At 49.6% G+C, this 27,529-nt stretch overlaps 1 protein-coding gene across 1 annotated transcript in view; it reads right to left on the bottom strand.

Annotated features, from left to right (window-relative positions):
• Positions 1–230: 230 nt before the first annotated feature.
• MAP3K9 (mitogen-activated protein kinase kinase kinase 9) overlaps positions 231–27,529 on the bottom strand; it is an 83,341-nt gene continuing 56,042 nt past the window's right edge. The window contains exons 4-12 of the mRNA XM_056133546.1: positions 19,476–19,624; positions 18,201–18,376; positions 12,847–13,087; positions 10,275–10,397; positions 8,495–8,648; positions 5,779–5,847; positions 4,106–4,218; positions 2,012–2,833; positions 231–725 (exon numbers count right to left, since the gene is read on the bottom strand). Coding sequence (XP_055989521.1) covers positions 241–725; positions 2,012–2,833; positions 4,106–4,218; positions 5,779–5,847; positions 8,495–8,648; positions 10,275–10,397; positions 12,847–13,087; positions 18,201–18,376; positions 19,476–19,624 — 2,332 coding nt within the window. The 3' untranslated portion in view covers positions 231–240. The remainder of the gene's footprint in view (positions 726–2,011; positions 2,834–4,105; positions 4,219–5,778; positions 5,848–8,494; positions 8,649–10,274; positions 10,398–12,846; positions 13,088–18,200; positions 18,377–19,475; positions 19,625–27,529) is intronic.

The raw sequence follows: 27,529 nt of genomic DNA, 5'->3' as shown, positions 1-27,529 counted from the left end.
CCTCCACGTGGTCAGGGGCAGGGACACACCCTCTAGCCCCCACCCCGGGCAGGAGACACTCCAAAGAGGGCCCACGTCCGCCCCTTCCCCCTTCCATCTTCAAAGTGCATTATCAGTGCAAGAAGCCGAGGCTGGAGCTGGGGGACGGGAGGGGGTCCAACTCTGAGAAATAGCTTCCTCCCACCCCTCTCGCCTCCGGCTCCCCCCACCCCTCCCTTGCCCGCCCCCATGCTCCCCGCGCTACGACCAGAACTCTTGCTGGATCTCGTAGGGGGCAGGCCTGTGTGCGTTCAATTCGGCCCGGCACAGCGGCACGGTGCTGTCCTGACTCTGGCCCTCGGCGTCCAGGTCCAGCAGCGTCCGCTCGGCGGGGGGCAGGGGCCCAGTCTGGAAGGGGAGCAGGGCCGGCAGCCCCGGGCGCTCCTCCACCGTGCTGCTGCTGCTGGCGAAGCACGAGTCCAAGTTGCTGGGCGTCTCAGTGCTGGAGCTGTTGGCCGGGGAGGCGCTGCGGGCGTGGCTGGGGGACACGAACCACCAAGGGTCCAGCCGTTGCCGGTTGGCAGAAGGGCGTGGCCGGGGCAAGAACTCCAGGGTCTTGGGTCTCTCCAGGGTGGAGTCCTGCTGTGTGTTCCAGCGGCGTGGGGTCGGGGGGAAGACCACATTGGGGTCGGGCAGCCGGGGGAACTCGCCTGGGTCTCGGCTGGGGCTGGGGGTTTTCAGTGGTCCTGGACAGGGAGGCAGAAGGGGAAGCATTAGATTGTGGTGCCGTGTGTCTAGGGCGAAGATACCCTATGCCCGCCTCACTGTGCCAGATTCCTAAGTTGTGTGGCTGTTGACATGTGTGGTAGCCAATGTTCCTAATATGTGCCTGGTAGTATTTTGGGAGGCTCTGGGGATGGCACAGTGTGTTAGGGGGTCACGGCCCCTGTACCTGATAACAGGGGGACCACCAGGGGTTGAACCAATATGTCCATTCCCACTGTGCTCATCCATTAAACCCAAGCATGTAACAGGAACCAAGCCAGGTATTAGCAATCTAAAGGTGAGTTGCCAGGCGGCTCATCCCCAAATAGGGTGACATACCTGAGCATAACAACAACAATAAATATGTAAAAAAAAAAACAGAAGGGGGGGAGCTACAGTGATAGCACAGTGGGTAGGGCATTTGCCTTGCACGCGGCCAACCTGGGTTTGATTCCCAGCATCCCATATGATCCCCTGAGCACCACCAGGAGTAATTTCTGAGTACATGAGCCAAGAGTAACCTCTGTGCATCGCCAGGTGTGACCCAAAAAGCTAAATAAATAAATAAAATTTAAAAATAAATAACAGAAGGGGCAAAGGCCAGAGAGGTAGAAGAGTGGGGAAGGTGCTGGTCTGGCATGAGGCCAATCTGGGTTCCCTCCCTGGCATTGCAATATGATTCTCGAGGCTCTCCGGGGGTGAGCCCTGAGCACAGAGCCAGGAGTGAGCCATGAGCACCGCCAGGTGTGGCAAAACCAAGGAAACAAACAAACAAACAACAAGCCCAGGAGGGGCAGGAGACCCAGTGGGTGTGCACGGCCACCTCACCAAAAGGGTGCTGCTCCTTCCCCTCTCCCAGTGGGCCAGGCAGAGTCGGGGGAACACCTGGGAAGGGGCCTGTGAGTATCAGTGGGCACCAGTGTGAGCACAGCCACTGAGCCAATTCCCCCCCTCCCATGTGGGTGGAGTCAAGGGGCGAGGTCCAGAGGACACCTGCTTGGGGAGCATGTCTGTACCACTGCGGCGAGGGAAGGCGCAGCTACCTGACAGAGGACAACTCTCCCAGGGCCCATGGATTCCTGCTGGCCACTCCAGCTTCCTCTTCCAGGAAAGGGGCAAGGCCAGGCTCCTTCCCCTCCTGCCCCCTGAAAACACTGCCATGCACTCACACCCCCAGGTCACCCCCTGGGAGGTTCCCCTAGTCTGACGCTTTCTGGAAACTGCTGCTTCCTCCGGGACAGAGCGGGAAGAGGCCGAGAGTGCTCACCTGCTCCGGGGCTGGCGCTCAGCCCGCTGCTGGAGGGGCTCCTTCTGGCCGAGTCGGTGGTGATGGCAGGGGGCTTGAGGGCCCCATCAGAAGGAGTCCGCCGGTGAGCACTGGGCTGCGCTGGGGCCGTGAGGGTGACGTGGGTGGGCGTTAAGGACTGGTTGGGGTCTCGCTTGAAACGTTCCACTCGGACATTGACCAGGGGGTTGTGGGTGCAAGGGGCCCGGGGCGGGGCCTCGGCCGGGCTCACGGGCATCTCATATACCACAATCTCGTCGCTGTCGGAGCGGAGCAGGGAGCGGGTAGAGTTGCACTCCGAGATGGAGGAGAGCGAGAGCAGTGTGAGGGACGCCGAGGGGTCCCCGAGCAACAGCAGCGGCTCGTCCTTCTTGAAGAGCTTCCGGGATGGGGGGCTGGTGCTCCGGCGGGGCCGGCTGGCCCTCTGGAAGAGACCCTCGCGCCGCTGCTTCTTCTCCTCCCGGGCGGGCAGCGGCTCGGGCTCCTCCGGGGGCAGCAGCTGGCACCTGCCCGCCTCCAGGAGGTCGAAGCCCAGGCCCGTGGCGGCGAGGACGGCCCCGCAGCCCAGGAGGGCCACCTCACAGCGGCGGTGCTGGCTGCCACTCCGCTTGAGGCTGTTGGTGGGTGTCAGCTGGGGGGTACTGGTAGCTGAGTTGACGGGGGTGGGCTCCTCGTGGGCTCCGCCGTCACTGGGGGGCCCATCCCCGTCCTCTCCACGAGGGAATGGGATACAGAGGTAGGACTGGTTCGGTGAGTGCTGGAGACGGCTCTCCCCGCTCCGCGGGCCCTCACTGTCTTCATCCTCTGTGCAGGCGACAGGGGTAGAGGGGAAATGGGCAGGAAGCCCCGAGCATGGGAATATGGCCCAGAGTGAGGGCCAGGGACACTGAGGTCAGAGAGGCTGAAGGGCATGGCACCAAGAGGCCTCTAGACTCCTGGGCACTCAACGGGGACCAACCCGGGGAAGCCACTTCCATTCTCAGAGTCTACTGTCCTCAAGCTGCAGATGGGGTGATTTTGCGCATTTGCTACTTCTCTCACTGGGACAACCCCCCTAACCCCCTCCCACCCCCACTCCTCTCCCCAACACAGGAAGTGCAGTCACAGGGTCTTAGAACATGAGTTGGAATGTTCGAGTAAGGCAGAGATCCCGCATGCTTTTGCACCTCAAAACTGGAAGGCACTGGGGCTTGAGCTATAGCCCAGTGGGTAGGGCATTTGCCTTGCACGTGGCCAACCCAGGTTTCGATTCCTAGCATCCCATATGGTCCCCTGAGCACCACCAGGAATAACTGCTGAATGCAGAGCTAGGAGTAACCCTTGGGCATTGCTGGGTGTGACCCAAAAAGAAAAGAAAAAAAAAACCTGGAAGGCACCTCAGATCTTTCAAAGGGCCACCTCTAAACCAGACTCCAGTGAAGGTCTGTCCACTCTCGACACTGGCCTATGTTGACTGCAGGGATACTTAAAGATGAGAAAGACAGCAGTGCTCTCTGGGGACAGCCCAGAGAAAGTCTGACCCATCCAGCAGTCAGGGGGCAACATGGGACTGTATGCCCTCACAGCCTGGTGGGGTAGACTCCCACCTTAAAATACAAGAAGGGGCCTGAGTCATATTACAGTGGGGAGGGCATTTGTCTTGCATTTGGCCAACCAGGATTCCATCCCCGGCATCCCATATGGCCCCCTGAGCCTGCCAGGAGTGATTCCTGAGTGCAGAGCCAGGAGTAACCTCTGGAACCGCTGGGTGTGGCCTCCCCAAACAAGCAAACAAATAAATACTAGGAGACAGACCCAGGGAGGGCAGTGCCTGATTCAAGACCCAGGGGACTATACTGGCCCCTGGGATCGGAGGCCAAGGATGGATTCATGGCAGCAGGAGTGAATGGTTTGAGAAGATTCAATAAAAATGTAAGTAAACTGAGAGGGAATTGGGTGGTGGGAGGAGCGGGGTAAGTAAGAGGCAACGATCCCATAAACTACTTCCAGGGGTCCTTAAATCATCCTTCATCAACAGGCTTGACAAAGAATTCCCCTGGGGAGAAGGCAGCGAGTGAAAATGAGGGCGATGCTTACCCATCTCCATAAGGCTGGTGAACCCTGGCAGAGCGGGGCTACTCCTTGGGCCTTTTCCCAGGTTGGGGGCGCTGGAGGACCATTGTCTGTATCCATCTACCAGGGACTTGAGGCTGAGTAAGAGGACAGGAAGAAACTGTTAGGGCAGGTCATCCTCCTTGTCTACCCTCAGCTCTGTGGGCCAGTGCAGATGTTTCTCACTGTCTGTGTAATCACATCAGAGCCCACGAGCCTTGGGGTACAGGCAACAGACCTCACAGAGCCCACCTGCTTCATCAACAAAAGTGAACGCGTGTGTGGGAGGGAAAAAGCAGGAGATGGCCCTCCCTCCCCCCTTCACATGCTGCATAAAATGATTGTGAGGGCAGGCTAGCAAGAGGGCAGAAGGCACGGGGCTACCTGAGTCCAGCCACTGACACTCAGCCCAGTGCATGGGGGGGTGTCAGAAACAAGATGCAAGGACGTGCTGTGCAGGCAAGCACTGGGACCAGGCCACTCCACTCACACCATCTCTTAGTCTCCCCTTCCAGGCTGAGGGCATGCTCGGGCAACTTGCAGCCAGCCTCTTCTCAAAAACAAACAAATGAAACAACCACAGAAACCAACAAAGCTACACCATGCGAGTGCACTCTGGGACAAACCTATGTGGACAGCACAACAGGCTAGACTCAAGCCCTTGGTCTGTCTGGGAACGGAGAGGACAGAAAAGAAGCTGACCGTTCAATCTCATTAGCCCATGCATTCAGAGGGCAAAGACTGGGTCCTCCACAGACCCCCATCTCGGATGGGGGCATCGGAAGCCCAAAAGATCTGGTCCTTTGTTTGAAGGACAGTCACCGGGAGCTTAGACTGAGGAACTGATGGGCAATGGTTGCCTCTTAGTTACCAGGCTCATGACCAGAGACTGCCCTCATGTTGGGGCCAGAAAGAGTTATTCGAAGAAAATTCACTCTCCTCAGAGTCCCAACCCATTCTGAGGAGAGAGAGACACCAATTTCCCCCCTAACCTTTTATCTCTTGTTTCAAGTAATATCAGAGATACTCCTGAATTGGGCTGGAGTGATAGTACAGTGGGTAGGGCATTGGCCTTTCATGCGGCTGACCCAAATTTCACCACCTATGGTCCTCAGAGCCTGCCAGGAGTGATCCCGGAGTGCAGAGCCAGTAGTAAGCCCTGAGTACAGCCAGGTGTAGGCCCCCCAAACAAAAGTAACACCAAAAAACCCCACAAAAATAATTAAGAACTAAAGTATATTTCAGCCATGACTGATTTCAACTAGTAGAGTCAGAAGTGCCGCTCAACCCAAACCAGGGGTTCTGGATCCTCATTAAGCTAATAGAACAGTCAGGCTCTCATCCAGCTCTGGGTCTCAGGATATTCAGATGAAAATGTCAGGGCCAAGGCTAAAGAGGGAAGGCTAGTCAGTCCAGTCTCCCCAACCCTGTGGGAGCCAGGAGCACCCGACCACGGGAGTGAACAGGAAAGCAAGACAAGGGAGAGTCAGACCAACATAGAACTATCCCAAGGTGCACCATGGTGTTGCTTCCCAAAATAAAGTCAGCACAGCCCTGGCAACAATGAGGCTTGGTTACATGGGGGTACACTGAGAAAACACGGACACGGAAGCAGGGATTACCAACGCTTTTGACGGAAGGGTGAGGACTGGACTCACCCCAAGTGGAAATGTGGAGATTCTGATGGGACACTTAAGCCATTGGCTTTCTCACGTCTCTGAGGGGATCTTCAATGAATAAAGAAAAACAGTAGCAGGCAACAGCGGGGTACATCCAGCTCACCCATTTCAGAATGCCAAGGCTGGACTCTGATTAAAGAGCCAGTGGCCCTCCCCTTGTCCACGAGCAGACAGCAAAGCCTACACTATAACAGATTCCTAGCCAGACGGCCCTGCTTGAGTTGTCACTGGCCCAGGGACTTCCAACAAGTGGCAGCAGGGTCCCCAGGCAGCCAGAGCATGACTGCAGGGGTCTGTGAGTCTCCACACAGTGCCCATGGTTCCTGCATCGGTGCACCATATTCTTCCAAAAGGTGAAAGTTCACTTAACAGCATTGAGTTTATGCCAGAACATGCTTCCTTTAGTCAAGAGGGACCAAAATTAGAAATATCTTAGACATGCATACAGTTCGAATACCAGAGAGGTCTTTCCTGAGACTGAACAGAAGATACTTTTATTTCTCCAACAGGAATTGAAATCATGAAAGAGTAAGCTATTTTGAACTGCTTCAAAAGTCTATAAAGGCAAATCTATATATGGGAGAAAGAAATCTATATATGGGAGGAAGAGAACTCCAAAGTTAATATTTGGTAACATGAGAGTCAGAGATAGTGCAAGGGTTAAGGTGCTTGCCTCGCATGAGGCCGATCCTGGGCTGAAACTCTGGCACTACATATGGTCTCCCAGGCACCACTGTGAGTAACCCCTGTACACAATGCCAGGAGAAAGCCCTGAGTAATGCCAAATTTAGTCCCAATAGCACCATCTGACCCTCCCACCCAAGCAAAAACAAAACAAAACAAACACAATATTTTGTAACATGAACTAAAGGAAATTCAATAGCATGATAAAACAAACAAATAAAAATATGTTTAAGTGAAGCAGTCCCACAGAACCACTGACCATATATAATCCAGAATCATACTAACTTGGGAAACACTAGGGGGCTCAGAATGACTAAGTTTCCAACTCCCAGCTCAACCCTATTCTAGTCCAGGGTTCAAAGAACAAACCGAGGAGTTTGTTGCTCTTAGGGAACAGAGCCAAAAAAATTTACCAAATCCCGAGGATTTAATAAATGGATTTTCAAGTAGCTTAGGAACTTGCCCTATATATTTGAATGTTCTATTCTTTGACCAGATTGTACAGAGGTTGGGTCATATGCCTTACATGCAGCTGACCCCCATTGAATCCAAAGCCCCATGTGGTTCCCTAACATCACTGGGAGTGAGGATCCCCTGAAGCACTGCTGGTTGTGGCCTCAAAGCTCCCCCCACACACCTTGCAATAAAGGAAACAACATAAATGTTCTATTCTAAGGTATCCAGAGATTTCTATAGCTTAGTCTTTTGCAAAGAGGTAATCCTTATGAACCTAAGTGTCATTTTCACAGTCCATGGAAAACAGATTTCAGACATAGAAAGCTGTATTTGAATGCGTACTATGGCCAATTACAAATTCAAGGCACCTGTTATGTCCAATGTTAAAGTCCAATCTCAGAAGTTCTTTGGAAAGCCACTGAAAAGGGTGAAGGGCGTGGCTGCTTATCCTCACACCTTAGAAAGCCAGGAAATTTGGATCTGAATTCTAAGACCAAGCAAAGAAGGTATAAACTATTGTAAAATAGAATTCACATGAAAATTCTGCATGGAATTATTAGACAATAAATTATTAAATAATAATTTCTGCATGGGATTACTAATAGTGTTCCATCACACTCGACACCATATGCCTACCCCAAATGCCAGCTCTGCATCCAGATGCCTCACAAACACAAACACTGACTCCACACTGACTCCAGGGGACCAGTCTGGAGACAGTGCCAGGTTGTGGGCCAGCACCCATTCACAGGCACCATGCAGCCTACACCCAGGTCACTGCAAGTGACCAACACAGTCTCTGGGGAGAGGCTGGCCCAGAAAGAACCCGAGGCTCCGAAGCCACAAGTCCCCAGTAAGAACCCAAACACATCCCAGGTACAAAGGTGTGCCTGGAGTTTTGTCCAGAGGGGTGTGTGGGGCTGAGATCTGAAGGAAGTTCTTTTAGAAATGGTGCCAAAGTCAGGGCTGGGCTATTCTGCCTGCCCCTGCTTCAGGGAGACCCCCCAGTCAAGAAAACCCCACAACCTCTGCTCTTCCTTCTTTTCCTCTCAATGGTTGTTCTTTTCAGAGGAAGAAATTGGTTTTCACCAATTGCTTTCGCAGAGCACTCAAGCAAATTCCTTACTTTTAGGGACTGCTTGGGGGCCCTCCCTACTCTGAGGATACCCCCAGGGGGTCGGGAAACTGTGGAGTGAGCCAAATCCTGCCACCACCTGCTTGTCTGAGGTTAGTCATACTCCGTCCACCTCTGTATCGTTCATGGTCTGTGGCTGCTCCTGGGTCTGACCCTGCAGTTAAGGCGTTACAACAGAGACTGCCCTGCCCACAAAGCCAGAAATACCCATCACCTGACCCTTTCTGTTCACCCCAGCCCAGGTGGGTGCAGGGAACAAGCAGGTTGGAAAACTGTTGTAAAGATCAAGACGCCTGTCTCTGAGCGTGGCAAAACACAACAAAGGGGGAGTGGAAAATGCAGTTTGCATTTTAGAAAAATGGTGCCCCTACTCACAAGTTAAAAAAAAAAAAAAGCAATTCCCCATTGTCTGTCTCTTACCCTTCATCTCCTGAAGCAAGCTCCTTCTGACCCAGCGTTCCAGGCCCCCACGTCCGTCCCTTCTTCTTGGGGGCCCGCTTCTCTTCCTCCTCCCCTTCCTCTTTTGGGATGACGGAGCTACGGCCCCAGGTTTTGCTGCTCTCTCCTGGTGTCACTGTGAATAATAAAGGTTTGATGGTCTCTGGAAAACAGACACAGGATCCTCCCAAACTAGCCTCTATCCCACCAGGTACATACATACACACATACACACACACACACATGCACACACACAAGCACATACATCCGTAAACACACATAACCATGCACACACAAATAGTCCTGCACACGCACACATATACATGCACACACAGATCTACACATGTATAACACAGAAATATGTGCAGGTATACACACATGCATACACACACACACCTATGCCCACATAGGCAAAACATGCACACATTTGTGTACATGTGAATGTCCACACATGCACACTTTGGACACACATGCATGCGTGCGCACGCACACACTTGGAGCAGCAGGGAAGTTAAGGCTTCTTCAAAAACTCCTTGGCCAAAGGGAGTCTTCTAGGCAAGTAATGGAGCTCTCAGTCACCAATCCGTAAGTACTTTCGAAGTACGTACAAAATCTAGGGGACACTCCCCAGATTCTCATCAGCCCCACGTGATGCTGGAGTTATGGACCAGCCAGATAGCAGACTCGGAGCAGGTCTGACTTCAGGAATTTGTTTTGTTAGGCCGCACTGGAATGGGGATTGAAGAGGGGGGAAGCCAGTAGGTGTGAAAAATAAATCAGGGGCAAGGAAGAAGTGGCACAGGAATTTTGGTGGGCAAGTGCTAAAAAGGAAGGGAGAAATTCAGGACAATGGACAAGGAAGTGAGGTGTCAGAGAGGGGAAAGAAGAGGCCTAGAGAGGTAAGAGGAAAAGGAACAGTTCTGCTCCTGCTTACGGAGAGCAAGCCGGGGAGCCAAAGGCTCCTAAGTCTGGGCTTCTATCATAGAATGACCCAATTACCCAGAAGTTGGGACTGAGGGCCCCGAGGCACGCTATGGAACAGGGCGGAGCAGCCTGCCCTCAAAGCCAGTCATTTGGAGGCCACGTGAGAATGGAAATTCACTGAGGGGAACTAACTTTTCCAGGAAAGTCAGAAATTCAGTTGTTTTATGGTTGCTGTTTTAAGACAAAAGTCTCTCTTTAAATTAGGGAAATTATTTTTTCACACACATACACATGTACATATACATGCACATATGTACATATTTGTGGTGTGTGTATATATAAGTTCCTTTATGTGGACACCGTGGTTAAAATAAAATAGGTCCAGGGTTAGCCTTTCCTAAACTTTTATCTGGCAAGTTTACTGAGGACCTAAATTTTGAGAAAACCCTTTTTGGGAGCATGAACCAAAGAGAAACAAAAGATGGCCCAAACACTGGGGAGTTCCCCAGGCTTCCAGGTCAGGGTACCAGCCTGTACCCTTACCACACACCAGTTCCCAAAATGCTCTGGGATTGCCTGAAGCTCCTGTCCGCACCCACAACCCCCTTGGCTGGTATGCGACTGACAGTCAAGGGTCGAGAAGGCCGCGGTAACGTTCATGGAGAGAGACAAGGGGAGGGCTGAGGGTTTGCGTACATATGCGCATGGATAGACACATTGTCGAGGAGAGGTGGCAGAAGTTATGGATGGAGCAAGCCCGGACCATCGGTGGCTGGACAGAGCAGGGAACAGGTGCCCCTGGTGTGTTCTGGCCCCGTAATTTGGGAAACAGTCTCACACTGGATGGCTCGAAGGCGAGGGATGATGGTGGGGCTTGCAGGAGGGCTGGCGCGGCTGCTGATGAGACTCTTCCTTTTATCCATGGTGGGGGAGGCCTGCACGGTGAACTTGTGCTGGAAATCTGCTTGGGAAAGACAAACCAGGTGCATGTATTAGAATTTCCCTCCCTCCCATTCAACTCAATGCACATTTCCAGGCAGGACTAAGAGGCAGACCCCCAAAACACAGCAGCTGTTTCTGGCAGTTGCAGGAAAAGTTCTGTTTCTGAGATGTCTTTTGCAAAAGATGCATAGCAAGATGAATGTGGAGAAGGAAAATTCATTATGAGCGTGGGCCATATTCGACAGCATGGAGCTGCCTATAAAACGTAGATACGCTTAGAGATTGTATCATTAAGAATAGTTTAGAACAAGTTCATATGTAGAGGTCCGGAGCGATAGTAGAGCAGGTAGAGGGCATCTGCCTTGCATGAGGCCGACCTGGGTTTGATTCCCAGTATCCCATATGGTTCTCCAAGCACAGACAAGAATAATTCTTGAGTGCAGAGCCAGTAGTAACCCTTGAGCTTTGCCCAAAAACCAAAAAGTAAAAAATACAAAAATAAAAAGATCACACATATAACAGAATCATGAGACCTTGCTAATCATTCTATGATATACAACTAAAACTTCTTTCCCCCTCCCCTCCCCTCCCCTCCCCTCTCTTCCATTCCCCTTCCCTCCTTTCCTCTCTTCATTCACACATTTGTTTCTGGGTCATACCCAGTGATGCTCAGAGTTTACTCCTGATTGCACTCAGGGATCGTTCCTGGTGGTCCTCAAGACACCACAAGGGATGTCCAGGATCAAACCCAGGTTGGCAGCATGCAAGGCAAGTACTCTACCTACAGTACTATCTCTACAGCCTCTCAAATTCTTTGTTTTTCTACAATCCATTAGTACATGACCCTTTTCTCAGGGACCAAAGCAGGAAGACTGAGGGATGCTTCTCACTAAGTGCAGGCAGAAAAGGGTAACAAGAACTAAGGGGACCTAGGAAACCTAGGAAAGCGGGGGACCCCAAGACCAACGCATGTCATGGGCAGCCATCCATAAGGAATATAAAACACACAGCTCTGAGTTTCTCATCTACCAGCGAGATATACAAAACAGCCCTTTGATTGTACCTAGTCCTCAACTTCTGGTGAAAAAACCCCAGGGCGGGGACACTCTCCCCTTCCTTTGTGCTCTCTCCTAGTCAGCAATACACTGGCACAGGCTAGCAGCTCCAGAGGGCTTAAGGACTGTGTTGCTGGCAAAGAAAGAAACGTGTAATGGTAAACATGTCCCAGGAACACATTCATGGAATGTCACTGAACAAGTTCCCAGTGCTTAAAACCATCCAGTGCTACTCATGCTGGGCCTTTTCCCTTTGGTTCCTTTAACTTTTAATTAGCTTCAGAATACAATGAAAAAACAATTTTTTTTCCATCTTAAAGACACACTTGAGTACTCAATTCTCTTCCTGGGTACATTACACACCATCAAGACTCTAATTCATAGTTTCACATTTCTCTTGCACTTTCCCTAGCCTATGCATGCCATTAAAAAAGTACCTTTGTTGGGCTGTTGTGTTTTTGAAATGTGGTATGTTAATAAAATGAGTATACCTTGATCTTACTCTCAACAATGCTAGTGAAATCTAACTCTCTAAAGACATCCGGAATGAGGGGCTGGAGTGAAAGTACAGCGGGTAGGGCGTTCACCTTGCACACAGCCGACCCAGGTTCGATTCCCAGTATCTCTTATAGTCCCCTGAGCACCACCAGGAGTAATTCCTAAGTGCTGAGCCAGGAGTAACCCCTGTGCATCGCCAGGTGTGACCCAAAAAGCAAAAAAAAAAAAAAAAAAAAAAAGACAACAAAAAAAATAGACATTTGGAATGAATTATTTGATAGAGGCACGAGTTCTCTTGTCTCACACATACACACTGGGCAATTTCGTCTCCTCCAGTTCTGCTTCAAATGAGACGTGACTGGTGCCTATATGAGCAAGCACCATTCATGCAGGCCCTGCTGCCTGGGTCCATCAGTCTCTCTTCTGACATCATTTCTATTCTTGGGGCTGGGAAGGTTTGGACCAAACCTGGCAGTGTTCGGGGATTATTCCTGGCTCTGTATATAGGGGTTCACTCCTGGCGGGGCTCAGGTGACTATATGTGTTGCTGGGGATTGAACCCGGGTCGGCCACATGCAGGCCAAGAGTCCTAGCCACTCTACAATCTCTCCAGCCCTGCCACTTCCTATTCTGTGTTTAGTCACATTCAGCGTCTCCTTCCACCTGATCTCAAAGGGCTGGGCACAAAGGAGCTCTACGAACTGCCCAGGGTGGTCCCCAAACAGACAAATCTCAAGCGGGGGTCTCATTCCAACAGACTAGGCTTTCCAAGGAAGAGGCTGGCCCACTTGGATCTCGCTCGAGTTTGGGAGCCGGGGTCTCACGTGGCCATGCTCAGTCCCTTGCTCCCACTGATCCCTCAGCACACGCTAGCGGCCGACCAGCTCCCAGCTCCCCGGGGGCCTGGCCACTGACCAGAAGGGAGGCTGATGCGGTTTCCGTCCTTGAGCTTCAGCCGGCTCTTGCGGAACTTGCCCTTGCGCTTCTTCACCCGCGGCTTCTCCTGGCACAGCTGGTGGATGATGATGTTGAGCTCCCGCTCCAGGATGTCGATCTCCCGTTCGGCCAGCTCCTGCTCCCGCCGCCGCAGCAGTTCCTCCTGGTTCTTCTGCTGCAGCGCGGCCCGGGTCAGCTCCTCCTCCCACGTGCGAAGCTCCTATGTGGTGGGCAGCACGGCCCGAGATGAGAATAGGGAGCTCAGGGGGGAGAGTGGGGAGCTCAGAGAGGAGAGTGGGGTGCCCAGGGAGGAGTGGGGTGCTCAGTACATGGGAGTATGGGGGATGAGATTTGGGAGCTCCTCCACATCTCAAGGGGGCTCACTAGTTAGCTGGTAAATCACCATCTGACTCCCATGCATGGTGAAAGGAAAACTCACAACAGCCACCTGAGGACATCACGAGAGTAACTAAGGCTAAAGGCCAAGTGCCAGAGACAAGGGGAACCCAGATGTTCCTTCAGGACCGGTGAAAATTGCTTTTGAGGGACCTTGCCTGAGCTTGACTTGGCTACATGCCCCACCCTCCCACTCTGAGCATTGCCAAGTATGGCCTTGTAGACCTCCAACACTGCCAGGGCTGCCTAGGAAATGCCAGCATCCACGAGGCCAGAGAAGCGCCGCATTCTCAAGTCTTGCATTGAACTGCTGATCAGGTTGGCTCAGCTACCAATGCCGCCCCCCCAACCCCCACCCCACTCCAGGTCTCCTGAACAACTGCTTGGGAGGCCTCCCAACTTCCAAATAAACAAATGAACCTGCCCATGACTATGGGGAAATGAGGGCTTGGGCAGAAGACACAAGCAGGCATTTGAATTTTACACCACCGGCTTGATTATATTCCACCCCACCTCATAAAGGATTAAAAAAACCAAGCAAAACAGAGCCAACAAAATGTGATCTACCTTCAAGCATGTCTGCTATAAATGAATCATGCTTCAGGCATAACTTAACATTTAAACAGGCATAAATAGATTTCCAGGGTGGCTACTGAGAAGGCAGGTGAGGTATGAGGCCTCGATGTGTTTACAGAGTGAGTGAATCTACCAAGGCAAGAGGTTTGAACTCTCATCTGACGGCAAAGGACAAGTCTTTGCCAGGGAAGGCTTGTGACCACACGGCAAAGAGGACAGGGAACATTTCCTGCAGGCTTTGCCAAGTGCTCACCCTGGAACCAAACTTGCTGCTGCTGTATCACACACCCTTGGAACTGTTCAATGAAAAGGAAGGATGAACCTCAGAGCAGGACACGTCTCTGGAGCAGCTCAAGGGCAGCGGTGACACTGGTCCACAGGAGAGTTGGAGCCAGAAGGCTGGAGGGGTAGAACTGGGATAATGTGCCATCTGGAACCCTTATCCTCACCAGATTGCTCCCTTCTGTCCTGCATGAGGGCAGAACCTCTTGCCTGCATGAGGATGCTTTTCCTCTTGCATGAACTTGTAAACAAATCCAGTACTGAGTCCCCTTCACCAGGCTGGAGGATACATAATTAGGAAACAGAAGAGAAAAAACAGCCAAGAGGACAAAGCATGTGACTCCAATGGGAAAATCTGGAATCTAAACTGTTAACTCTGGTTATCCCAGGTCTGGGATGAAAAGAGGGTGGCAGGTGGAGGAAATAAAATTTAAGAAGCTTTTATGTCATCAACCTGAGAGAATCTTGTCTGAAAATGGGTGGGGGGAGGTTCTTTGACAAACAGCCAGAGCAATGCTTTTGTGGTTGAAACTTTAAATGCAGCCATGAGATGATCCCTCATAAGATGTCATTCTGGACTAGGACCAATTACTGTGGAGAGGAAATCTAGAGCTAGAAACAGCCTGGGAGAAGCTGAGTGGCAGGGAGAGAGAGAACAGAGACAAGATGGGAATAAAAATCTGATGTTTAGAAATTTTCATTCAACTTGTTCTCCCCCCACCCCCGATCCCAGGAGACTATCAAAATAGTCACCAAAGTGATAGAGAAGGAGAGAAACGAGGGAGGATTAGCACCTTGAAAACTGTCTGGTCTGTGGCAGATGCTCAGAAGTTATTGAGTAACTGTTGAGTCAGTGAATACATGAATGCAAAGTAAGGAGTAGATAGAAGACACTTTCATAAACGCAGTTCTTTATGGGAGCACAGATGCACGTCAAGTGTCTGAGACGAGCTTGAACTTGTGAACTTCTATGGCGAAATAAAGCCCCCAAGATTCATTGTTGTATATAACTCAAATCTTTGGTTCCCTTGTCCTACCTACCTACTACTTTGTTGGTTTTTTTTTTTTCTTTTTCCATCAGAAGAAAAACAAAAGCAACAAACATGGAAGAACAAGCAAGAATACCCTTGTTTGGTCCATTGAAGTGCTAAACATCAAAGGCACAAGGGCTGAAGTTACTGTTAGCTTTTCAGAACCCTCCTGCCCTGCCTGCCCTTCATCTCATGGAAGACTTGGGTTGACGTCCCTTCATTTCAGGTACTCAAACAGCAATCCAGTCACCAATCCATGCTCACAGGACCTACAAACAGCAGAATGAAGACCGCTGAGGAGTGAGCTGAGTCTTGGAGTCTGAAGAGGGCTGCCCTACAGCATCGAGTTGTTGGAGGACCCCCAACAGAGTCAGTCTCCTTCTGTGAAACACTTATCTGGGGATCGACTTCACAGTAGACAAACCATATCTTCCACATTCAGTGATTTAAGAGGAATCTCCACAGAGAAAGTTCTTTTTCCATCGCACTCTCCCTTACTGAGCCCAACTACCCGAGTTTTAATAGAGAGGCAGCACAGCATAGCAAGGACTTTGGAACAAATGGCTGAACAGTAGCCTCTAGGCAACTTATTAGGGGAATCAGATACAAAATGTGGTGAACTGTACTGACATCACAGGCTTGTGTTATATCGGATAACTAGTAACCGACATCAAGATTATGTAAGAATATGCATGGCTTTAAAATGGCATAACGCATAATACATGTGCTACAAATATCAAGTACTGTGAGAACGAGTTTGACTTTTCCTGGTAACTACCTACTGACAAAACCCATCTTTGATTTTTCTTCCTGACTTGTACTTTTTAATTTCATCATAAGGAAGAGCCAGAGACTTAGCGATCTACCAAGAGATTAATGTACGGGGAGAGAGCTCAGAGGGCGGGAGCACCTGCTTTACATACAGGAGTCCCAGACTGAATTGCTAGTACCCAGAGTCTCTATGAATCACCAAGAACGGCCCCTGAGTGCCACTGGGTGTGGCCCCCAAAACAAAAACCAAATAGAAGGTCTCCTCTCTTTGGCGCATCATTAATCCTAGAGAACCAGGGATGAAGCCCAACAGCTCAGCATGCAGGAGGAGTAGGTTCAATCCCTTCACGGGACGGTCTCCTGAGCACCACTGCAAACAACTCCAAGCACAGAGCCCGGTACAGCCCCCTTGGGCTATACTTCCAGATGTGACCCTCAAACCAGAAGGCAAAGAAAGCATTCGTCATAGAAATCATCTTTTTCTCCTTCCATTTAGTGGTCAGTATAGATTCACCCCTTGCTCCTTCTGAGGTTCCCTGGATTTCACATAAATTCAGTCTCACCCCAGCACAGTGCTTAGTGACTTGATGGAAAATGCTGTGTTTAGAACTGTGGTAGCACTGCACTGCACTGTCCTCCTGTTGTTCATCGATTTGCTCGAGCCGGCCCAGTAATGTCTCCAATGTGAGATTTGTTGTTACTGTATTTGGCATATTGAATACCTCACGGGTAGCTTGCTAGGCTTTGTGGTGTGGGCGAGATACTCTCGGTAGCTTGCAGAACTGTGGTGTTGCATGAAGAAGTTTAATACCTTAAAATTAGCTCCAGAAATAATTTATTTATTTTTTTAAGTTTTTTGTTTTGAGAAATAGTAATACACTGAAAAGAAGATGATTCTAATTAAATGACTTAGGCTTATGATTCTACTTCTTCATGTATATGAGTTTTGAGATAAAAAAAAAAACCCAACATCCACTTTAGATGTTAGTGCCAGTACTCTAAGACCTTAGGAATGAAAACCTGGATGAAAAGATCACATCAGATCCTTATTTGGGGGGAAGGCAGCTATGCTAATCACCATAACATCAAGGTCTCCATTGTTTTATTTTTCTTAGGAGATGGGGATACATCTGGAGGTGCTCAGGGGACCGTATGTGGTGCCAGAGATGGAGCCTGGATCACCTGCGTGCAAGGCTTGCGCCCTAAGCACTGTACTACCTCTTTTGCCCCTTTATCAGCTCTTGCAAAGGAAAGAGCTTTGAAGTCATAAAGACATATATAATTTGGCTACTAAGTTCATTTTGTGGGGGCTGAGTACCTCTCCAGTGCTGCTGGATAGTGGGGGTCACCAGGGTCACACCTGGCAATGATCAGGAAGCTGAGTGATGCTAGAGAAATGAACCCAGGACCCTGTACCTGCTCCAGCCCTTTGAGCTATCTCTCTACCCAACTTTAGCTCTAAGTATCAACCTGCTGTGTCCCACACTCCTATGGTGGGGAGCAGGGAAGAAGAGAAACTGAGTCATGGTCCCAGTTATAGCCCCAGTCCCTGCCCCACCCTTATAGGATGAGCGACACTCCTGTCTCTGATTGGCCTCCTCACTCGGACACTGGCCATCATCCAGACACCAGGGTGTCCAGAGAGAAGGGCTACCAAGACAAAAAAAAAAAAAAAAAAAAGCAGATACCTAATGGGCGAAGAATCTCTGAACTCTCTCACTGGTTGAGGGTTAGAGTCCTCACAAAAAAACATGAAAAACGTCCCTCCCCCCAACTGCCCACCATTTCAAACCTGAGGTTATTTCTAGCTCAAATGCTATTTCTGATTCTTTTACGAACAGACACAAATAGGGTATTCTGATACTTGTTCTCCAGGTTGAAGGATCCCTCTACCAGGTGCCAACCCACCCCGGAACCTTTTCTCTTTTCTAGAACCTTCTCATTTTTTCAGTGGGCAGGGCTGGGCAGCTGCTGCTGTGACTGCCCCACTGGCCCTCTTCTGTGAATGCTAAGGCAGGGGCCCTGGGAGAAGAGACAGGTCCCCAAGGCTCCTCCTCCTTTCTCTTGCCACATCCTCAAAGGAAGTCAAGCAGGTCCCACTGTACAACACACGCGAGACATGGAGATCCCACCTCTGAATGAGAGGGGGACACAGTCAAGGGAAGTGCCTCACAGAGCAAACCACGCAGGGAGAAACTCATGTGGGAATCAGCCCAGGGGCCGGAGTGGGGAAAGGCCCTCTGGTTCAACAAGGGCCTTATCCTAGTCTCTTCTTACCTTTTCCTTGGCCCTGAGCTGGTCAAACATCTCCTGAATCTCATGTTTCCAATCATCCTGCAGGCAGTGGAAGGAATCCTTGGGCATTTCAAAAAAACCAGACTCCTCAATGGTAGTGAGCTGGTCTAGGATATTCGTGAAGGATGGTCGGGAATGGGGGTCAGGATTCCAGCAATCTGTGTGGAACATGTGAGCAGAGAGAATGAACGGTCAGATGCAAACGCAGCATGCAGGCGACCATGGGACCTCTCAAACCATAAGAAATCTTTCCTTTTCTCCTTTATGAAACAGATTGGGATTTAGGTCACCTCAAACGGGACTTGGGAAGTCAAGCAAGCTGCCACCGAAAGAGTGGAACTAGAAATGGAAAGCAGAGGATCTACTTTCATCCAGCCAATCCTGACTATTGATTCAGCACAAACAAAGCAAGTCCAGGCCAGGGCAGACAGCTCAAAGGGCTGGAGCTCATGTTCGGCATGCAGAAAGCCTGGGGTCCATCCCCACCACCATACGTGGTCCCGTGAGCAAGGCCCGGGGCAACCCCCAAGTTGCAAGCTGGGAGTAGCCCCCAAGCACAGCCAGGTGTGGCTCCCAACAATAATACAAAAAAAAAGAAAAAGAAAGAAAATCCTTGGGACAGGGGCAATTCACAATGTCCTAGCGACTGCAGGACATAGTTCTGGCAATAAGCAACTGCACCTCAGGTTTATTGATTTGGATCAATAAGGGAGTGACTGCAGCCACCACCCCTAAAGGCTGACTGGAAGGCAAAGAGAAAGGGGACTGGAGAGAGAGCTGAGAGAAGTGAGTTCTTTCTCCTCTCTGCTCAGTCACTAACTAAATGAAGTGGCTACCCCTAGGGGCTTTGGGGTTCTCATTTGCAAAAGTGGATCAGGTACCTTTTGGCACTGCATTCTTTACCGATTTCCTTCATTTCCATGTGCAATGCACTGAGACATTGGAAATAGAAGATGCTCTACTTTCTTGTTTCATACTAGAAAACAGTATTTGGGAAAACTGGGCAGTAGACTTTACTGACTCAGCTCTACAGCCTTGGTGTGGGTGGACAGAGGGGACCTTTCTGAGATATCAGTGTGGCAGGATGAAGAGGCACCTGGAGGAGGCTCTTTCAGTGCTCACAGGCGTTCCCCGTGGGGTGACCAATAACCTGATCTTCTCTTTTAGTAGCTGGTTCTGCACAACTGCCCCAAATAGACTAAGAGCTGGTAGGTCAGTAAACGGTCTTTACTTTGCTTCAGGCCGGGGGCCACTTACCTTCCATGAGTTTGGCAAAAGGTTCTGGGCAGGTAGAAGGGATGGGAAGGGCCAGTTTGTTCATGGCCACTCCATAAGCCACTGCTAAGCCATCGATTCCTCGGAAGGGCACCTCCCCAGTGAGTAGCTCCCAAAGCAGCACCCCATAGCTAAGGAGAGGAAGAAGAGAGAAGTAATGAACCACCGGCGCAACTTCACTGAGAGAGCAGGTGAGGCCATGCCCAGCACCCCAACAGGTAGGGAGACTAACAAATCAGATCTGCCAAGAGCCTGACTGACATGAAAGGAGCTCCAGCTGACACCTCTGGGAGCAGGGGCTCTGGGCTTCAGCCTCATTTCCCAAGTTCTCCGGCCCTTTGCCAAATGCAGTAACACTACCAAGCTCACGGGCTGCCATGGTATTAAACACGTGTTCAAGCCAGGGATCTGCAGCCACAGCTATTCTGCTCTTGTTCATAATGTCATAAGCCAAGGGAAGAGGCAGCTCCCAAGTATATACCTTTTTTGTTTTGTTTTAAGAAAACTTCAGGGGGCTGGAGAGATAATAGAGGGGTTCTGCCAAGTATGTGGCTGATCTGGTTTGATCCCTGGAACTCCACAGGGTCCCTCATGCACTGCCAGGAATAAGCCCTGAGCATAGTTGGTGTAGCTCAAAAACCCATCTCCACTCCCTAGTCATTTACGCATGGTTTTGGTAACTGTGAAGACTCTGACAGTTCTTTAAAAAAGAAAGAAAGATGGGCCAGGGTGATGGTATAGCAGGCGAGGCTTTTGCCTTGTATACTGCTAACCCAGGTTTAATTCCTGGCATCCCATATGGTCCCTTGTGTACAGCCAGCATAATTCCTCGGTTTTGAGCCTGGAGTAACCCCTGAGCATCATCAGGTATGACCTAAAAAGAAGAAAGAAAAGAAGAAAGGAAGGAAGAACAAAAGAAAGAAAGAAAGAAAGAAAGAAAGAAGGAAAGAAAGACGAAAGAAAGAAAGAAAGAAAGAAAGAAAGAAAGAAGGAAGGAAGAAAGAAAACTAGAACTTCAATTTTAGTCACAGTCATATTTAAGCCATGCAAGGAGTTAACTGCACCAGACAAAGGCTTTGCTCTTCTACAGGATTCTTTCAGTGTTCACTAGGTTGACTAGTGAGCAAGTTCTGATCAGGGACCTCTGTGTAACTCAGGGAGCTGTTGGGGAGACCCAAAGCAGTGCGGCAGCTGGGAGGGCTCAGGGGCCCCCTCTCTCCTCTGCAGGCTGCACAGATCTCGTGAGGGAGAATGTGGAATATGAAACTCAGTATGACAATTATTCTATAATTCACAGGAGCAGACAAAAGCATGAGTATTCCACCCCCTGAGGAAAAAATCAGGGCCAGAAACAAAGAGGGTACGAACAGTCGGAATAGTGGCGCTCCTTGAAGCTTCACTGCAAACCTCAAACCTCACCGGCAGTGAACAACCAAAAGCTGCATAATATGGCAGCAAGCCCAGTGGTTATTTTATCATGGTGTCTAGTGAACAAAGGGATGCTGAGGCATTTATAAACATTCTCTTGAGTCCTCACAACAAACCCGGTTAGAACCCTCATTTTGCAGATAGAAAAATCAAGTTTAATAGGTATGTTGGTATAAACTGAGGGCACAGAGGGAATAAATCATGGTTGTTCTTGGATTAACTCTCATTTCTTTTTTTTCTCTTGAATGTTCTGACATTTCTCTGCTTGCTAAAAATCTTGTCTTTCAAGAACTGTTTCAAAGGCACCACATCGTGTTCACATTAAACTTCTATTGAAAATTTCCTAAGCAACAAGCTCAATGCCGGGCACTGGGACACAAGTAGGGGAAAAAAAGATCTTACAGAGAGGTTAAGAGAAAGGGCAACATGGGGGCTGGAGCAATACCACAGCGGGTAGGGCATTTGCCTTATATGCGGGCGACCCGGGTTCAATTCCCAGCATCCCACATGGTCCCCTGAGCACTGCCAGGAGTTAATTCCTGAATGCAGAGCCAGAAGTAACCCCTGTGCATTGCTGGGTGTGACCCAAAAAGAAAAAAAAATGGGAAAGAGCAATAGGAAACAGAGAGAGGAGCTGGCTGTGGGTCAGTGGTATAGCATATGCCCTGCAGAGCAAGCTCTTGGGTTTGATCCCTGGCCTGGCAAGGAGCAGGGTGGGGAGAAATATGTAGCTAGATGAGTCACAACACAGACACGACGAGGGTGTGATCTAGTCCCCCAAACCAGAGCAGAGTGGAAGCAGGGCTCAGGGTGGCCCTGCCACATGAGGGAAGAGCCAGCGCCCCAGAGAGGGGATTAGCACACACAGAGGCCTGGGCTGGCCCTCAAACACACTCAAGTGGCTGGCAGGGTTCCAAAGAGCCACATGCCAACCAGTGTCAGTGTCAGGCCACCCCAGGGGACCCCACACACGGGACCTAAGATGGCTGGTCTGTCTCTGTGACCACTTCCAAATACTACCATTTTCTCTGTGTGCTTTAAAAAAGAAAAATTGGTGTGCACACACAGAATGGATTGCTATGAGATACTCAGTTACAAAGTTGTTCATGATTGAGTTTCAGTCATACACTGTTCCAACACCCATTCCTTCATCCGTGTATGTTTCCCACCACCAATGTACCCAGTTTCCCTCCGGCAACTCCAGCCTGCCTCTATAACAGACACCTCTCTCTCCTTGCTCTCTCTCCTCCCTCCTGCCCTCCTGCCCTCCCTCCCTCCCTCCTCCCTCCCTCCCCCCTCCCTCCCCCACTCCCCCTCAGCACTTAGGCACTGTGGCTGGCAATACTGTTACTGGAAGGGTATGATGCATATCACTGTTCCTCCTTTAAGCACTCAGCTCTTGTCCAGAGTGATCATTGCCAATTATTTGATCTTAGTGGTCCCTTCTTTGTCCTACCCTCAGTTTCATGTGTCCCCCATACACACCCTGCGCCCTCACTTTGTGGAAAGCTTCCTACCATGGACCAGTCCTGCCCCTCGTTTCTATTGTCTTTGGGTATTATTCTCATAGTATGGGTTTTTTTTTTCATATCCTGCAAATGAGTGTAATCATTCTGTGTCTGTCCCTATCCCTCTGATTCATTTCACACAAATGATACTCTCCAGGTCCATGCATGTATAAACAAATTTCATGACTTCATTTTTCCTAATAGCTGCATAGTATTCCATTGTGTAAATGTAATGTAACATAGTTTCTTTATCCACTCATCTGTTCTTAGGCACTTGGGTTATTTCCTGAATCTGTAATAATAAAGAAAAACAAAGGCAGAACTCTCCATGACACTGTAGCTAAAGGCATCCTCCAGGATGAAACACCACTGACCAAGATAGTGGATGTAAAGATAAACAAATGGAATTGCCACCCAATGCCTCTTTTGCAAACCACAACACCCAAAAGGAGAGAGAGAACAAAAGGGAATGCCCTGCCACAGAGGCAGGGTGGGGTGGGGGGTTTTGGGGTGGGAGGGATACTGGGACCCGTGGTGGTGGAAAATGGGCACTGGTGGTGGGATGGGTATTTGATCATTGTATACTTGAAACCCAAGCATAAAAATTTGTAAGTCTACAACTGTACCTCATGGTGTTTCACTAATAAAAATTAAATAATAAAAAAAAAGAATTCAGGTTTAAAAAAAAAACCAAAAAACTAAGAAGCTTCTGCATCTCAAAGGAAACAATGACCAGAATATAAAGACAGCCCACAGAATGGGAAAAATTATTTGCCCAACACTCATCCAATAAGGGATTAATATCCAAGATACATAAGGTGACTCTACAACTGTACAAGAAAAAAAAATCCAAACCCATTAAAAAATGGGCAGAGAGATGAACAGAAACTTCCTCAAAGAATAAATGCAAATGGACAAAAGGCACATGAAAAAGTACTTTATATCACTATTCATCAGGGAGATGCAAATTAAAACAACAATGAGATATCATTGCACACTACAGAGACTTGCACCCATCAAAAACAACAAGAACAACCAGTGTTGGTGTGGATATGGGGAGAAAGGGACTCTCGTTCGTTGCTGGTTGCAATGCTGACTGGTCTAGCCGTTTTGGAAAACTGTATGAACATTTCTGTGTACTTTGACAGGAGAAATATCCAGCTGACAGCTGCTGGTCAGGTCTTGTCTTAACAAAGAATTCAATTTCAGCCTGAGGCCTTGAGAGTGGGCGCGTTGGTGGGTGTGGGAATGAGTACATGGTTAGATGCTCCTGTAGGCTACCCTTAGTACCTCGGATAATCCCTACATGCCATCAAGAATTTTACTACAAAACTTCTTGCCATTGGGCTGGAACGACAGTATAGTGGGGAAGGCGCTTGCCCTGCATGCAGTCAATTGGGGTCTGATCCCTCACATTACATATGGTCTCCCCAGTCCTTAAGGAGTTATCCCTTAGAGTACAAAGCCAGGTGTAAACCATGAGCACTGCTAGGTGCCCTAAAAGAAAACAATGAAAACTTCCTGCCAAAGTTACATGACTCAAAGTCAAAGTGGCTGGGTAGTGGCCAGGCTTGGCAGCTGCCCTCAGGTCAGCACCGCTGCTAAGATTCTTAGGCTGGGGCAATTCTCATCTCAGCACCCACCTACACCCCAGGAACAAAAACCCACGGTCTCAATGCGCTCCTTTCTTCCCTGGAGGCACAAACCACTAGTGTCACTAGTGTCTGCTCCCTCACGATGTGGAGAGATGGAAGTGTTTCAGACGCCCCCCCCAACACACACACACACACACACACACACACACACACACACACACACACACACGTCTTGTCTGTACCTTCACATCCGCCTATTGACAGAGCCCTGGGTGCGCAACAGGGATACTTCAGCCCCCCTGCAGAGGACGCAGCCCAGGAGGAACCACTCCAGTCCCACCCCCAGCCAATCATCTGCCTTCTTGCCTTCGGAGGTCGTGATGACAAAGAGAAGGGACAGAACTTCGACCCATTGACCCATCCTTCTCTAGGCACCTAAGACAGGCAGATAGAACCCTCCCTCCCCCCACAGAGAGATCCAAGGATTAGACAAGAGGGCCTCTCCTCATGCAAAAATGCCTGCTGATGGCTGTGTCTTTTCCACAGGAGAGCATCTGACATAAGAACGTGAGACTATTTCTGGAGAGAAACAGGGGCAGTTGCCAAGGTCCTGGGAGAGGGAGCCCTGCTGAGGCACACACCACCCCAGCCCAGCATTCAGAGGAGAAACTTTTCCAGCGATGCCACACCCTGCCACAGAATCCCTCTGTAAAGGCTCCTCTAATTACTCTAACAGAAGGTAGGTAAAGTCTTGATATGCCATTAGTAGAGAAGCAAGTCCAATAAGGGAACTGGGAAACCAAAGTAGATGGTTCTGAACCCCAGGGATAGATGGAGGAGGACTCAATTTGATATAGGAAATATGGGGAACACCAACCAAGCCAAAAAAAAATTAAGGAAAGAAGAAATTTCTTGAAGATGAAATAAATGGAATGTCTCAGGGCCAGGCCAGACAAAAGGCCTGATAACCATATGTAATTTTTTTTCATGTTTTGTTTGTTTGTTTTTTGGGTCACATCCAGTGATACTCAAGGGTTACTCCTGGCTCTGTACTCAGGAATTACTCCTGGTGGTGCTTGGAGGACCATATAGGAAGCCGAGGATCAAACCCAGGTTGGCCACATGCAAGGCAAACACCCTACCTGCTGTACTATCGCTCCAGCCCATATATTTTAATGTTTTTTGTCCTCCCCTACAAAAAGATAAAGGGAGCCCCACTTGTCTACTCTGTCTCCATTTTACCTGTCTGTTTTAGCATCTGTCTGTCCTGGGATTAACAAAAAGATAAAAACTACTGGGCTACCTAGTCTGTCTGTGTCTGTATTGTCTGTGAGACATGTCCTGTGTCTGCCTATTTTCCGATACATCTAAGGGGAAACAGTCTCTCTTCACTGGCAACCCACTCTGGGATCGATCCCTTCCCTCTTGGGAAGTCTCCTCCCTGTTTTCTCTCTTTTCATCCCCCTTCCAGTAAAATTGTGTGGGTCTGGCCAACTCCCTTGCTTCCAATCTTCCACAACTAAGAGACAAGAGCCTGCCCCAGATAATGAATTCATCTTGGGTGTCTCCTACCTTTGATGTCCACCCAGAGCTTTGGGAAGGACAAGAGGCCCCTTCAAGACCATATACAAGCAGCCTGGAAGACCAGCTTAACTAGAACACTGCCCCAGGGTGCCCCTGTGGCTGGACCAGACTGCCACCAGTGCCCAGGGCTGCTGGAGTTTCCCAGGTGATTTCGACTGCCAAACTTCAACCCTCAGGAATTCACCTGGTGTCAATAATTAACCACAGCCAGAGGCACAGATCTTCACGCTGTGTGGCAGGGGTAGAGTGGGGAGGGCTGCTTCGCAGTACACAGTAAGGATAAGCATCGGAGTGGCTAGTTCTGCGGCAGTGCTGGGTCCAACTGTCAGTTCTGACATGCCCAAGTCCTCTCTGAGATGTGACCCAGACGGTCTTCCTTGAATGGGCTCCTGCTCTCGGTAACCAGATCAGCCCAGATTCTGGAGCTGACATCAATGATTTCTGGCCAAGGAGACACATAACAAGTTCTAATCCCAGATTTACCACTACCACCTGAGCCGGCTATGATTTAAGTCCTCTATGTCTCGGTTACCTCATCTGTAAATGGAAATCACAGGACCTCTGTGGGGGAATCTTGTGAGGAAGATAGGTGATTAGAGAAGAGACGCAACGAGGGCAGGGGTCAAGGGGATTCAGGGACATGGGTGGTGTTAAGAAATGGTACAGCTAGATTTCCAAACCACAGGCAACAACACTGAAATCATGAGACCCGAACTTTAATAACCAAAAGGTGCCTGTCAAGAGGGCAGGCTGGGGCTGGGAAGTAGGGGTGGGAGGAGAGTGCACTCGGGAACACTGGTGGAAGGAAGCTGACACTGGTGGTGGGGCGGTGATGGCACATTGTATGTCAAAATCCAACTACAAATAACTTTGTAATTCACAATGCTTGAGTAAAACTTTTTTTTTTTAAGATGCAGTCTTTGACACAGTCTAGCCTGTCACAATCTGTACCAGTAACTGCATTAGACATGCCGTCACGGACACATTTGTTTTCTCCAGGAAAGGAGCAAGATCATCTGCAGCCACTTAGATGAACGTCTTGAGGAGGGAGGGATCAAAGGCCCCTTTAGTGGTTTCAATAATAGTGTTCTCAAAGGAAATGCTGTAGCATGGATGCTAAGAAAGCTGGAAGGGAGCACGGTGGACTCTTTTCAAACCACATTCATCCACCAAACTAAAGTAGCAACAGACCCTGTGACCATCTGCAAGCTGCCTCATCCCAAGTGCAGTTGACTTGGAATCTGCTTCCAAGCTCCTCCCTCCAGAGAGTACAGTAACATCTCAAGCCTGCTTTCAGGATCTGTGGCTTCAGGACAAGACCTCAAAGTTTGTCCTCGAGGACACTCTGGGTACAAGTTGACAGGTTCTGCCACCTTCTATGATGAACAATCCCTGGTACTGGTATTGCCCTTCCTTCCCTAACAGTTCTGTCCCCATGACGAGACTCTTCATCAGATTCCTGGGCTTTCCCTTCCGACAAAAAAAGTGTATGCACCCCAGAAACAACTCTATCCAAATTAAGGTAGCAGCAGAAATCCTTGGAGTGGGTGACACTAAAACCTAAAGGTTCCACAGCCAAGCTGGCAGAAGAGATGAGCAGGAATACAGGAAGCAGCAACTGATCAAGTGGCTGAGGAGTCATGGTCTCCCCTGGAGAAAGGTAAAGTTCAGAGTGGTCACTGGATGGTCACTGTCTCCTCCCCAAGTCTATTTCTCTCTTTCTTCTGGTGTTAAGAATTTTTGCAGCAGGCGGGAGCAGGAGGACAGGGAGATCACTCAAATGGTGGAGTTCATGCTTAGTATGCATGGCATTGAGTTGAGCCCTGGGCAGAGCATGGCCCTCCAAGTACTGCTGGGTGTAGCCTTAGTAGCTCTGGGATGCCACTGAGTGTGGCCTTTAGACATAAGGGAAGCAAGGAAG

The sequence above is a fragment of the Sorex fumeus genome, unplaced genomic scaffold (genome assembly GCF_029834395.1).
Source record: "Sorex fumeus unplaced genomic scaffold, SorFum_2.1 ptg000098l, whole genome shotgun sequence".
NCBI lineage: Eukaryota > Metazoa > Chordata > Mammalia > Eulipotyphla > Soricidae > Sorex > Sorex fumeus.
Note: the sequence above shows the minus strand (reverse complement) of the source record. Positions and strands in the feature narration are given on the sequence as shown.